Raw genomic sequence first — 11,134 nt, 5'->3', positions numbered from 1 at the left:
GTAGAGCGTGGGCTGAAAGGCTAGGCCTTGGTCACCGGACAATGGTTAGTCAAGGTATTCATGGTGGACGAACAGAGGTGAACTAAGTGTATCCATGGACCTTGTCCATTGAGCTTAATGTTTTTACTCTTCCTTTTTACTTTTTGGATACCATGGTTCCAGCCTCTTTTTGGCGCATAAGCCTTTACATTATATAGCCCTTCTTGATTAATCCTGACCTTCCATCTGTTGATCAGGCAAGTAACTACTTGAGTACTTGTCCCATCAACCGCCTCCCCTTACTTTCTGTTAGTTGCAATAACCGAAACCACACTGTTCAGGAGTCTTTTCCCATCAATGTGGCTAGGATGTTCGTTGGCGCATTCAATGTGGAGGTGACGTCTTCTCCTTGAACCACTCCCACACTGTACCCCCGTGCGAGTCTCATTCTACTCGCCTTTTCTTCTGGGAGCGCTTTGGAAGCTGCCTTTGATGACATGTCGTTCTTCCCTTTTAGGCCTTGGGATGCCGAGGATAGGGTCATCCTCGGCTGCATCTCTAGGCTATTTGGTCTTTCACTACTTGTCCTCGACAACTTCTCTTCTCGGCGCGGGCCCTGGGCCCTAATGGAAAGTGGGCCGGGACACAAATTCTCTAGCCCCACACTAACTAAATCTTTAACACTAATAGAGCAGGGTGGGGCTAAAAAGTCTAAACCCATCCCCGCCTCACCTCGGGGTGTTGGGAAAAAATCTTACTCCATCCCCACTCCACCATTGCAGTGGAGCGAGGTAGGGCAGGTCCAGGCGAGGGAAGGGGGGGTTTGGGGAGGGAATTGCCATCCCTAATTAACAAACCTCCAATTGATTTACAAACACTATCATGATCATTCCTTGTAGAATTTCCAAGCCATTCATTGCCATTTATTTTTGTTTGAAGATTGAAGAAGAATTCAGTTTTGTTAAATCTTTTTGAATAGAAGTGAGTACAGTTATGTTATTTATTTGAGCATGAGTTAGTGAGAGACGTGGATGGAGGAAACTGTTTGAAACCGTTTAATTTGAATTTGTGTGGTAGGAGAGGAAGTTTATCTAAAAGGAAGGAGTTTGGAAATTAATAATGTGACTTATTTGCCCCCATTAATTACAGTAGTTTTTAACCGTTGTGTGTAAGGGCATTTTGGTACAACTGAAAAGTTAAATGCAAACAGTTATTATTAGTACTTAGTAGTATAGATTAGTTATAATTCCTTACTTGGTACTTGGTAGAATGTGATGTACATCTCAAAAGAAATGAAAGGCAATATTGTTGCTAAGTCCCTACTACTAAGATTCAGGGGTGTTGTGTCACACCTCTTTCAGAATTTAAACACTTTAAAAGAAGTTCCTTCCAAGTGAAGTGTCAGCTTTCAATGGAACGGAAAAATCATCACGAAAATAATACAAAAGAGAACCAATTGAATTTATCAAAGCCATACAAGAATATGTGACAGTAAATTAAGAATATAATGTTCTATTTGCACCAAATCATTTTGGTGGTTCTATTTATACTGTAGGACAAATGAACGAACAATAGCAACTTTTATTGACAGCCAGAGAAAAGAATACAAATGCACGAGATGGAAAAAAATATATATACATTACAAAAAAAAGGAGGTAGCTATTTTGCTTCCCACTTTTTTACACAACTGCTTTCCTACTGTATGAGGAAGGAAAGGAAATAAGACATAATACAGGGAGTTTAGAAGGAAGAAACGAAACGACTAGGATGGACCATTCCATTCCATTATAAGCCTTCCACTCAAAAGTGAAGTAAACAATTAACTCCCCTCATTGGTTGAGAAAGAATTATGTTTTATCCTTGTTTCTATAAATACAAATAAAACATAACGAGCATAAGAGAAAAAAATATATAATTTATTTCATTTCCTATCCTCCCTTATAAACTCCAAAGAATACTAGAAAAGAACAACGTATTCCTTTCCTTCAAAATTTACTTATTTCATTCCTTTACAAACTCCCAAACATACTGTTAGATTAGTGCGTGTATAACTCAAGGAAGTTATCTCCTTTGGAAGTTGAGGAACTTGATGCCATAGGCAAACACAAAGAAGAAGATGAGAACAAAGCCAAGATGGGCCACTGCAACAGCTGGAAGGAAGTCATATTCGAAACCCAAGCTTACTTTGAGGTACTCTTTCAATGGCATGTTACCTGCTTCAGGTATCTCAAGCGAAGCATTTTTGTCACCAACTTGAGAGGTTACAAGACCATATAGTGTCCAAGCCACAGGAGAAGCCCAATAGTACCACCTCCACCATATTGGGATTTGCTATAATGTGTAGGCAATAGTGAGTTTTGTATGCAAAGAGAGAGTAGATTATAATGACATAACCGAGTGTTTGAATTTAACGTATATTGAGTTAGAATAACTTACCGGCCTGGGAAGGAGGAAACCGGAGAACAAATTCCAGAAACTGAGGAAGAATGACATACAAATGGCAGCAATTTGGTGGCCTGGCGTCAGTGCAACAACCATCATCCCGTACAATGTGAAGTAGACAAAACATGTAAATATGTAGTAGTAGAACCACAGGAACTTCGTTGCCTTCCACTCAAACCCGATCATAGAGTAAAGGAGAAGAGTGTAAGCAAGAGTTTGAATTGCAGTATAAATCGTCTCAATGGCCACCTGCATAATTAGGATAGTGCCTTAGCCCAGTATAAAATAGCATACTTCTGTAATAGAATTACATATTTCAAATTAAATTTTCTTGATGGCAAGATACATTCTGTTGTCAATTTGGAATTACAGTCCTACTAGAAAGAGACAAATTGCATTTGAGTTACCTGAGAAAATGCATAAGGCAATGCAGAATACATCCCAGCTGCTCTTTCACGGTAGAAAACTGTCCTCTCAATGGCAACAACAGACTGCACAGCAGAAGCATTGGTGGCTCCAAGGAAAAGCACAGCAGCATACATGGCTCCCAAAAGATTCATCAAGTCTTGTTGTTTGTCCCTATTAAAAAAACAATTAGAGTTGACATCTGATAAAAGTACCAATGAAAATTAAGATTAAGGATTAGTGCTTTAATCAAATAGATCCCAGTCTACATTTCATGCAACCCTTTAAACAATAGAAAACTAAAATAATCAATTCAAGAAAAAGTTCAAGACTTACGTCTTTTGTCCCTTGTTCCAGAAGATTAGACCAAATAATACACCAATGACTATTGTCATGAAGAACCGGATGGCATTGTACTGAGGGTTTCTCCAATAAGACCAATGTTGTTTCCAGAAACAAGCTTTGCACTGAACACTGAATGGTTGAGAGTATTTGGTTGGGAAGTAGAGGTCGTTGGAGCCTGGCACTGGAGTACTTAGCTCTTTGATAAGTTCCTGATTCCTCCTGAAAGAGTGTTGAAAGAAATTAGAATCACAGTACCTGAAATCCCGGGAATGAAGGAAAAAACTTATTATCAAAATAATTATAACTTACAGACAAAGTGAGGAATTGGCATAAATGTCAGCAAAATCCACATTAAGATGAGTCTCAACTGTAGGAGCAGTGACTTCAAGCATCCATGTGGCAGGATTATAACCATCCCTAATCTTAGTAACTCCTGGGACAGCCTGGCATAGATAGATATTAATCAATAGCTAGCAAAATACCTGCTGGTCAATCCCAAGAGATAGCACAGTCGGTTGAAGAGTAAATGAAGAGCATATGTATAGACATTAGAGATATGGAAAAACTCTTATCATTTGATGAAGCAAACATAAAAAAAAAAAAAAGCATGAAAAAAGATACTCACTTCAAAATATTCTATCAGCTTCTGAGAATAGCGACCGAGAGGTCCAGCATAAATGACTTGTCCTCCTCTTTTCATCAGCAGTAGCTACAAGAGCCACAAACATATTGCAACATAGATACATAAGAAACATGTAAGTGAAAAACTTTAACAAAATTAAGAAAAGTGAGCTGCACCTCATCAAAAGCTTCAAAAATGTCTATGCTAGGCTGGTGGATTGTGCATACAACAGTTCTCCCAGTATCCACTGTATTTCTCACAGTACGCATAACAATAGCAGCAGCTCTGGCATCAAGACCAGATGTTGGTTCGTCCATGAAGATGATAGAGGGGTTAGCAACAAGCTCCACAGCTATTGTCAGCCTCTTCCTTTGTTCTGTTGAAAGACCATCAACTCCTGGAAGGCCAACTAGAGCGTCTCTTATTGGTTTAAGCTCAACCAACTCCATAACTTCATCTACAAACATCTATACCAAAAACAAAAAATAAATATACAAATTAAATTACACAGTTAGAACTTGGATCCTTAAGCAATAGGAATCCAGACAGGGTGTTTAGAAACAAATGAATATGTACAGAGGTCTAGAAAGATGATTCTAGAAGACCATGCAACATACCTTTCGTGTTTGTGTCTTTACATCTGAAGAGAGACGGAGCCAAGCTGAATATAGGAGAGATTCATAGACAGTAACATTTGGTGAATGAATGTCATTCTGTTCGCAGTAACCACTAACCCGAGCAAAGGTTGCTTGGTTCTTAGGGTAACCAGAGATGTTGATGGTTCCTTCAATGTATCCACCGGTCTTTCTTCCAGCTAACACATCCATAAGGGTTGTCTTCCCAGCACCACTGACACCCACAAGTGCCGTCAATATTCCTGGTCTGAAAGCACCACAAACATCTCGTAGCAGTTGAAGACGATCTTCTTCAACTCCTTGAGTCTTCATTGCCTGGTATGAAAGACCAAAATTTACATAAGCATTTGGTAGGTATGATAAAAGTTTGAAAAGAACTTAAAGTGACATTTGATATTCAACAATGTGAATGAAAGCCTAAATTAATTTACCAGAGCATTTAAAAATAGGTTACTTACAGCAGGCATATCCACGTAGTAATTCACATGGTTAAAGGCAAGTGAAAGGGGTTGGAAGGGCAAAACCATTCCCCTTTTTGGAGCACTATGTGAAGCACCAACAATTTCTGAAGAAGTTCTCACAGCCATATCAATACCTGTAATTGTTTCACAAATGTTCAGGCATCTAGAAGAAGATAGCTTCATTTAACCACTGAAACAAGCATGCATGCTTGTTTCTTTTGTTGATTCTTCTTCTCAAAATTTAAAGTCATGTGGCATATTTTAGCCCATTTTTTGCATTATCTTCCATCTCAGGAGAAGGCAAAAATTCATTGATGCAGTTAGGAATATTTCTTCAAGTTAAAAGATTTTTCTGTTTTAATAAGTAAAAAAGCATCATTATTTATAAGTAATAAGTAGAAAACCATCTGTGAAAAATGCATCAGGTTTTCTGTTGTTCTAATTTCTAATGTTGTGTAACTGCATTAAACTCACCACCTCTCTTGCTTAAAGGTGTTACAACTAAACTCATGGTTGCATAGTGAACTGTATTTTGTGCAGAGATGTGATGAATCATCAAGCTAATGCAAGCTTCTTCAAGATAATATTTTGGTTGTTACAAAACAACATGTTAAATTTTGATCTCTCTAATTGAAATAGAATTACTGTTGTCACTGTATGAGCTAATTTTGACTAAATACCAGTAAAAACATTGAAATTAGGAAATCATGAAAATTGAAGGAGAAAGGTCAAAGAAAAACCTTCTGTTCCATGTTGTCTGGAGGATGAATGTTTCTTCTTCTTGTCATTTTCATCATCCGCAATGACGGCTTTTGAATCACCCAGAGCTGAAATTCATTTTTCACACAAGGATTTGTCAACTCTGAAATTTCATGTCTCTGAGTAGGAATGAGATAAGATCACTTACGATTCAGGTAAGTCAATGCTGCAATAAATAACACATTGAAGAGAAGAGAAAATCCAAAAAGTGCTCCAATACAAATCCAGAACCAATAGTCTTCGGTATAGAAACCTCTGGACTTGAGAAGGACCGTTCCAACTGTTGGTGCATTATATCTAGGGTCAATATTGGGCTGCAATGGATAAATTTTGTTAAATTTCCATGATGGCTTATGGTGTTGAAAATGCATAATTTGAGCTTCAATTTGCATATGCAAGTATGGAAAGTGGATGCAAATCTGAAATTCACATATGAAAACAATTAAACTATGAAGATATCTTACCGCACTCCATCTTTTATCAAGAAATTCATTCATCACTATGGCATTTTGTCCGTACATCATAGGAGAAATATAGTAGCCCCATATCATCCATGGCTCAATGTCATCTGCAGGCCAAAAAGTTAAAGAGGAGTCATTTTTTTTAATCAAATAAATCAACATTGAAATACACAGACAGCTGGATTGGAAAGAGATGAATTACTTTTGGCGACGATGAATCCTCCAAGCACAAAAACCAAAAGCAAAGTGAAGGTACCCAGCGTATTTGCAACAACTTGTGTTCTTCCAACTGCAGCAATGAACCGAAAGAGGGACAATGCCATTTGATGTATGCCAAAGAATGCCAAGAACTGTCGGAAAAACCTGAAGTAATAAGGGAAGAAATGTGTCAATGAAAGAATCATAGACTAATAAACCCATAAGTTTGAAACATACAATTCCAACAACTGGTAAGTACTAAGCAGCAAATCAATTGCTGGGGACAAAATTTTAAAATCTTATTTACCTGCTAGCAGATGGAGCAAATCCAATTGTGTAGTAGGTAAGAATGATCCATATTCCTGATTCCATGAATGATAGAGGGATCCTGAGGACCCAAATGGGTAAGCCAAAAGCCCATGCAGGATAGAACAAGAAATCCCTTTGTTTATAAAAGACAGGAAGCCTGAAAACAGTCATTGCCAATTCAGCCATCCCATTGAACATCACATTAATCAGACTGAAAAATAGTGCTCCAAAAAATTTTCCTCCATCTGCAACAGTTCCCACTGGCATTTCTGTCCTAAGGAAAACTGTCAAGGCAATTAAGGACATGATTGTTATCTGAGTAGTCTTGAATATATAAACAAAAGAATTACGCTTCATTAGCAGCCATTCCCTTGAAAAGCAAGCCCTGAATAGTTCCCAATTTGAAATACCATACTTCTCTGTCACCAGTGCAGCTGGGTGCGCTCTAGATTTATCATAAGGAACACTAAGATCAACTGCAAGCTGTTGGCCTATGTGAAAAGAGCCGAAGGCCTGGGCAAATTCAGAAACTGAAATGTATCTGTAAGGGTCGTTCTTGAGCCAATATTGTTCTTGATCCTTCTTGGATGTTACTTCTTGTAAAAAGTCAGCAACTCCTTTCCTATCAGGGCATTTGAAACCCACGTGCTCAAAGAACTCAAGGATATTTTCTCTTGGACCTTGGTAGACTACCTGTCCTTCTGAAAGTAAGATAATGTCATCAAAAAGACCAAATGTCTCTGGTGCTGGCTGTAGAAGAGAAATGACCATAGTCACATCCATAATATGAACCATTTGCCTCATGTACTTGCAAATCTGAAAAGTGGTAGAACTGTCCAACCCTGTCGATATTTCATCCATTAAAAGAGCCTTTGCTGGTCCAACCAACATCTCCCCTGCACCAAATTATAATATCACGATCAAAATTGGTAATGAATCATTACAAATGCTTACATATTAGAAACAAGAATGTGAACCGGATACATTATTCTTTTGTGTAAGATTAATGATTCCTAATTTCATGATAAACAACTTAGGCTTGTCCAAAATACGTACCAGTTGTCACACGCTTCTTTTGTCCACCAGAGATACCCCTTCTCATTTCATCTCCAACCATAATATCAGCACAAATATCCAGTCCAAGTATCTGTTAAATATTCTTAAAGGTTCAGCTATTTTAAATTGCTTGTTAAGCATTTAAAAAAAAAAAAAAAAAACTTAGCAACATGAAATAGAGACAGCGAACCTTGAGAATATAATCAGTAACCAAACTAGTCTTTTGGCCTGCCATTGCAGTGTTCTTCATGAATGCATCAATCTCAGGATCGGGCTTAATTCCTGCTTCTTTCTCTCTTCTTGAGAGTTCCACCAACATCTGATACCTTGTGCCAACCCCTAGACAGCGTCCCGAGAAATCCAGTGTCTCTCTCACAGTCATTTCTCCATGGTGAAGATCAAGTTGACCAATATAAGCACAGGTTCTTTGAGGAACAAATTCATGGAATTCATGACCACAGTAGGTGACTTTCCCAGACACCTGTACAGAACTCTCATCCATTAGTAGGCCATAAAATTTAATCTTAGACACAAAGGATTATTCAAATTGAGACACATGGCAATAGAATGGGAAACAAACCTTCAGATCCTTGTCGAGTTTCCCGGCAAGTGCCTGCAACAAGGTTGTTTTCCCTGCACCTGGAGGACCCAGAAGTAGGGTCATCCTGGAATTGCCATATCAGTTAAAGTTCATCCCAGAAAATCAAAATAAGAACAATAGCAACAAACACAAAGCTTGCTATCAACCCAGAAAAGGCTATTTGACCATATACAAGGCTTACGAATCTTGCCCATATACCCAGTAAGAATTACCTTGGAAAATTCACTGGGCAAAAGTGTTTAAAAAAATTTTAAAAAAAGAAAAAACAGTAACTCAAGTAGCACTTCATAAAAATACCTTGATGGTTTAACAATTCCACTAACATCTTTGAGTATCTGGATTTTTCTCTTCTTCGATGGAGCAAGGTGAACCAATCCGAGAATACTCTGTTGTCCATTACAAATTGAAATGGCAAAAAAAAAAAAAAAATGTTATCAAAAGCTTAGTGACAAAATTTTAAACCATATAACACAAACTGTCAAAGAATTCAAACCGAACCATCAGAACAATAACTTAAAAACACTTTTTTTTTTTTTACTTTTTCATTCTTCTAGTCATAATTACAAAATAGCCCAATAATTTTTATCTCTGTTTCTCACAAAACTCTACACCAGAATCCAATTTCACTTCCAAAAAACAAAAAAATAAAAATAAAAATACCTCAATTGTGTTCAAAGTAACATTAAGCAGCGTAGGAAGTGCTCTACTCCCAACATACACGTCTCCCTCCACCGACAAATGTTCATACCGAACTTCAATCTTAGGAATCTCAATCCCAACTCTGCCATTAAAACCAAACTCAAAAATCTTAATTCACACAAAAACCAAAACCAAATCCAAAACAAACAAAAAAAACTACCTGTCAGTTCTGTCTCTTAGTCTTCTAAGGAACTTTTCGTTGTCTTCCTCAGTAACCTTAAGAATACTCTCCATCAACAGCTTCTTATCTTGCATCCCAAGGTTTGTAACGTCCACTTCATCATGCACAACCTTGCCATTATCAAGAACTTGCGTGAGCATCCCTTTCCTCAGCCTATCATAGGTAGGCAATCTCTCTATGGCCGCCCATCTCAACTCTTCCTCATCATCCTCTTGCCTACCGCTCCGGTTAAACACGTCCGGCGGCGCCGTCCACACTTCCCGGAAACTCCCAGAAGCCCAGCTTCTCCTGCTGCTCGACGACCTGGCGAGGTCATCTCCCGCCAAAGCCGATGCCATTGCTACTTACCGATCTAAAACAACAACAACAACACACTCCTCACTGGTGTCTCTGTTTTTGGATGTGGTTTTGTCGCATAGTTACAATACCAATCATATATATGCACATATATATCTGCGTTTTTTTAGCAAAGCAGAAACAGAATCAGAAACTACTTTCACACGCAAGCATATACTCCTTCAAATAATGGATATTGATACGAGTATGCGTGACTGACAAGTGTTGTACGAACACTCACTCTCTTCGTATCTATGTATGTATATGGGTATGTATATTCAGTTAGGATCTGATTTCTGAATCTGGTTTTTTCAGGTTAAAGTCTTGGTCGTTGGAAAAAGAAAAAGGTATGCTTTTGCAGAAATAGAGAGAGAGAATCCTAGTATGGTAGTGAGTTTTAGAGAAAGAGAAAGTGGTGCACTGGTTGTTAAACTTTCGTTAGAAAAAAAAGCAGTGGAGGGTGGGACTGAATTTTAATACTGTAATAAATAATAATAATGAATAATAAAAAAGAAAGGAGAGAGAAAATGAACTGAAATCCCGGTATTTGACTCAAAAACAGGGATTTGGGTCAATTTATAAATGAGCGCATGGCTGGCTTATACAGCTTAAACTAAAGCAAGCAAAATGGCAATGTTTTGAAGACAGCAGCTTCTACTCTTCTGGATTCATAATCTCTCATCAAGCAACCTTTTCAGCTGTTCTACTTTTACCTAATAAAATACACAATCGCTTATAATTAATGTCCTTCTGTTTTTTGTGTGATTTTCTTTCTAGAAGACACTTGGATTGGGTTCTGAACTCATCTAGATAACGACACATGTTGAACAGTATTCTTATCTAGATAAGTTTGAGCTTTTCTCAATCAAAAAAACAAAAAGAGTTTGAGTTAAGTTTTGGTGAGCTCAATCCGTAAAATTTCTCGTTGTCCAATAAAAAATTTATGGTCTCTTGAGCCTATCGATAAAGAAAAATTATTATGAGCAAATGTCATAATTTAAAATTATAAAATATTTATTGTAAAATTTATATTAAAAAAAAATGATAATATTACACAAATGGATAGAAACATTGCACCTATCTCTCACTAAAAATATATAAGGTCTTGTTAACGAATGTCCTTAATGCGTTTGTTAATGGGTCATTTCTATGAAAAATATAAAAATTTGTCAAAAAAGTCAATTAATTTTTTTTTTAATAAAAATTTACTAAAAATATTTCATAAACTAATGCCTTTAAGTTTCCGTTAACTTTTCCCAAATATATATATATATATATTTATATCGACAAGATATAATATAATCAACGTGACAAAATTTTTATCCTTTTAGGAAGTCAACATTTTTTTTTAATCTCTTTATTTCAAATTAAAAGAAAAAAATATTTTAAATTTGTTGCAGCAACTCAAAATTCAAATCTATCACATGTTGAAATTTATATAGCATATAGGTGTTAGTTCATTCCAATCAATTCATATTATTAATAATAATTCAAATCCATATTGACATTTTTTAAACACAAATAAAATTTATTTAATATTTATTACTGTAACTTTCCAAGGTTTTTTTTTTTTTTTATTGAGAATCTGTAACTTTCAAAGGTCAGATTAGTTGTACAACAGCATTAGTCATTGTTTTTTTTTTTC

At 36.8% G+C, this 11,134-nt stretch overlaps 1 protein-coding gene across 1 annotated transcript; it reads right to left on the bottom strand.

The window, feature by feature from the left end:
• Positions 1–1,580: 1,580 nt before the first annotated feature.
• On the bottom strand, positions 1,581–10,209 carry LOC115953032 (ABC transporter G family member 34-like). The gene is made up of 20 exons (XM_031070459.1): positions 9,133–10,209; positions 8,934–9,054; positions 8,571–8,659; positions 8,253–8,337; positions 7,863–8,153; positions 7,673–7,763; positions 6,615–7,512; positions 6,312–6,472; positions 6,113–6,216; positions 5,797–5,962; positions 5,630–5,716; positions 4,887–5,023; positions 4,411–4,743; positions 3,970–4,260; positions 3,797–3,880; positions 3,481–3,614; positions 3,163–3,390; positions 2,829–3,000; positions 2,416–2,670; positions 1,581–2,310 (listed from the first exon to the last, which is right to left on the bottom strand). Exons 1-20 carry the CDS (start codon positions 9,489–9,491, stop codon positions 2,041–2,043), a joined length of 4,356 nt encoding a protein of 1,451 aa, XP_030926319.1. The 5' UTR covers positions 9,492–10,209; the 3' UTR covers positions 1,581–2,040.
• Between the last annotated feature and the right edge of the window lie 925 nt (positions 10,210–11,134).

This window comes from Quercus lobata, chromosome 7 (assembly GCF_001633185.2).
Source record: "Quercus lobata isolate SW786 chromosome 7, ValleyOak3.0 Primary Assembly, whole genome shotgun sequence".
Classification (NCBI taxonomy): domain Eukaryota; kingdom Viridiplantae; phylum Streptophyta; class Magnoliopsida; order Fagales; family Fagaceae; genus Quercus; species Quercus lobata.
Note: the sequence above shows the minus strand (reverse complement) of the source record. Positions and strands in the feature narration are given on the sequence as shown.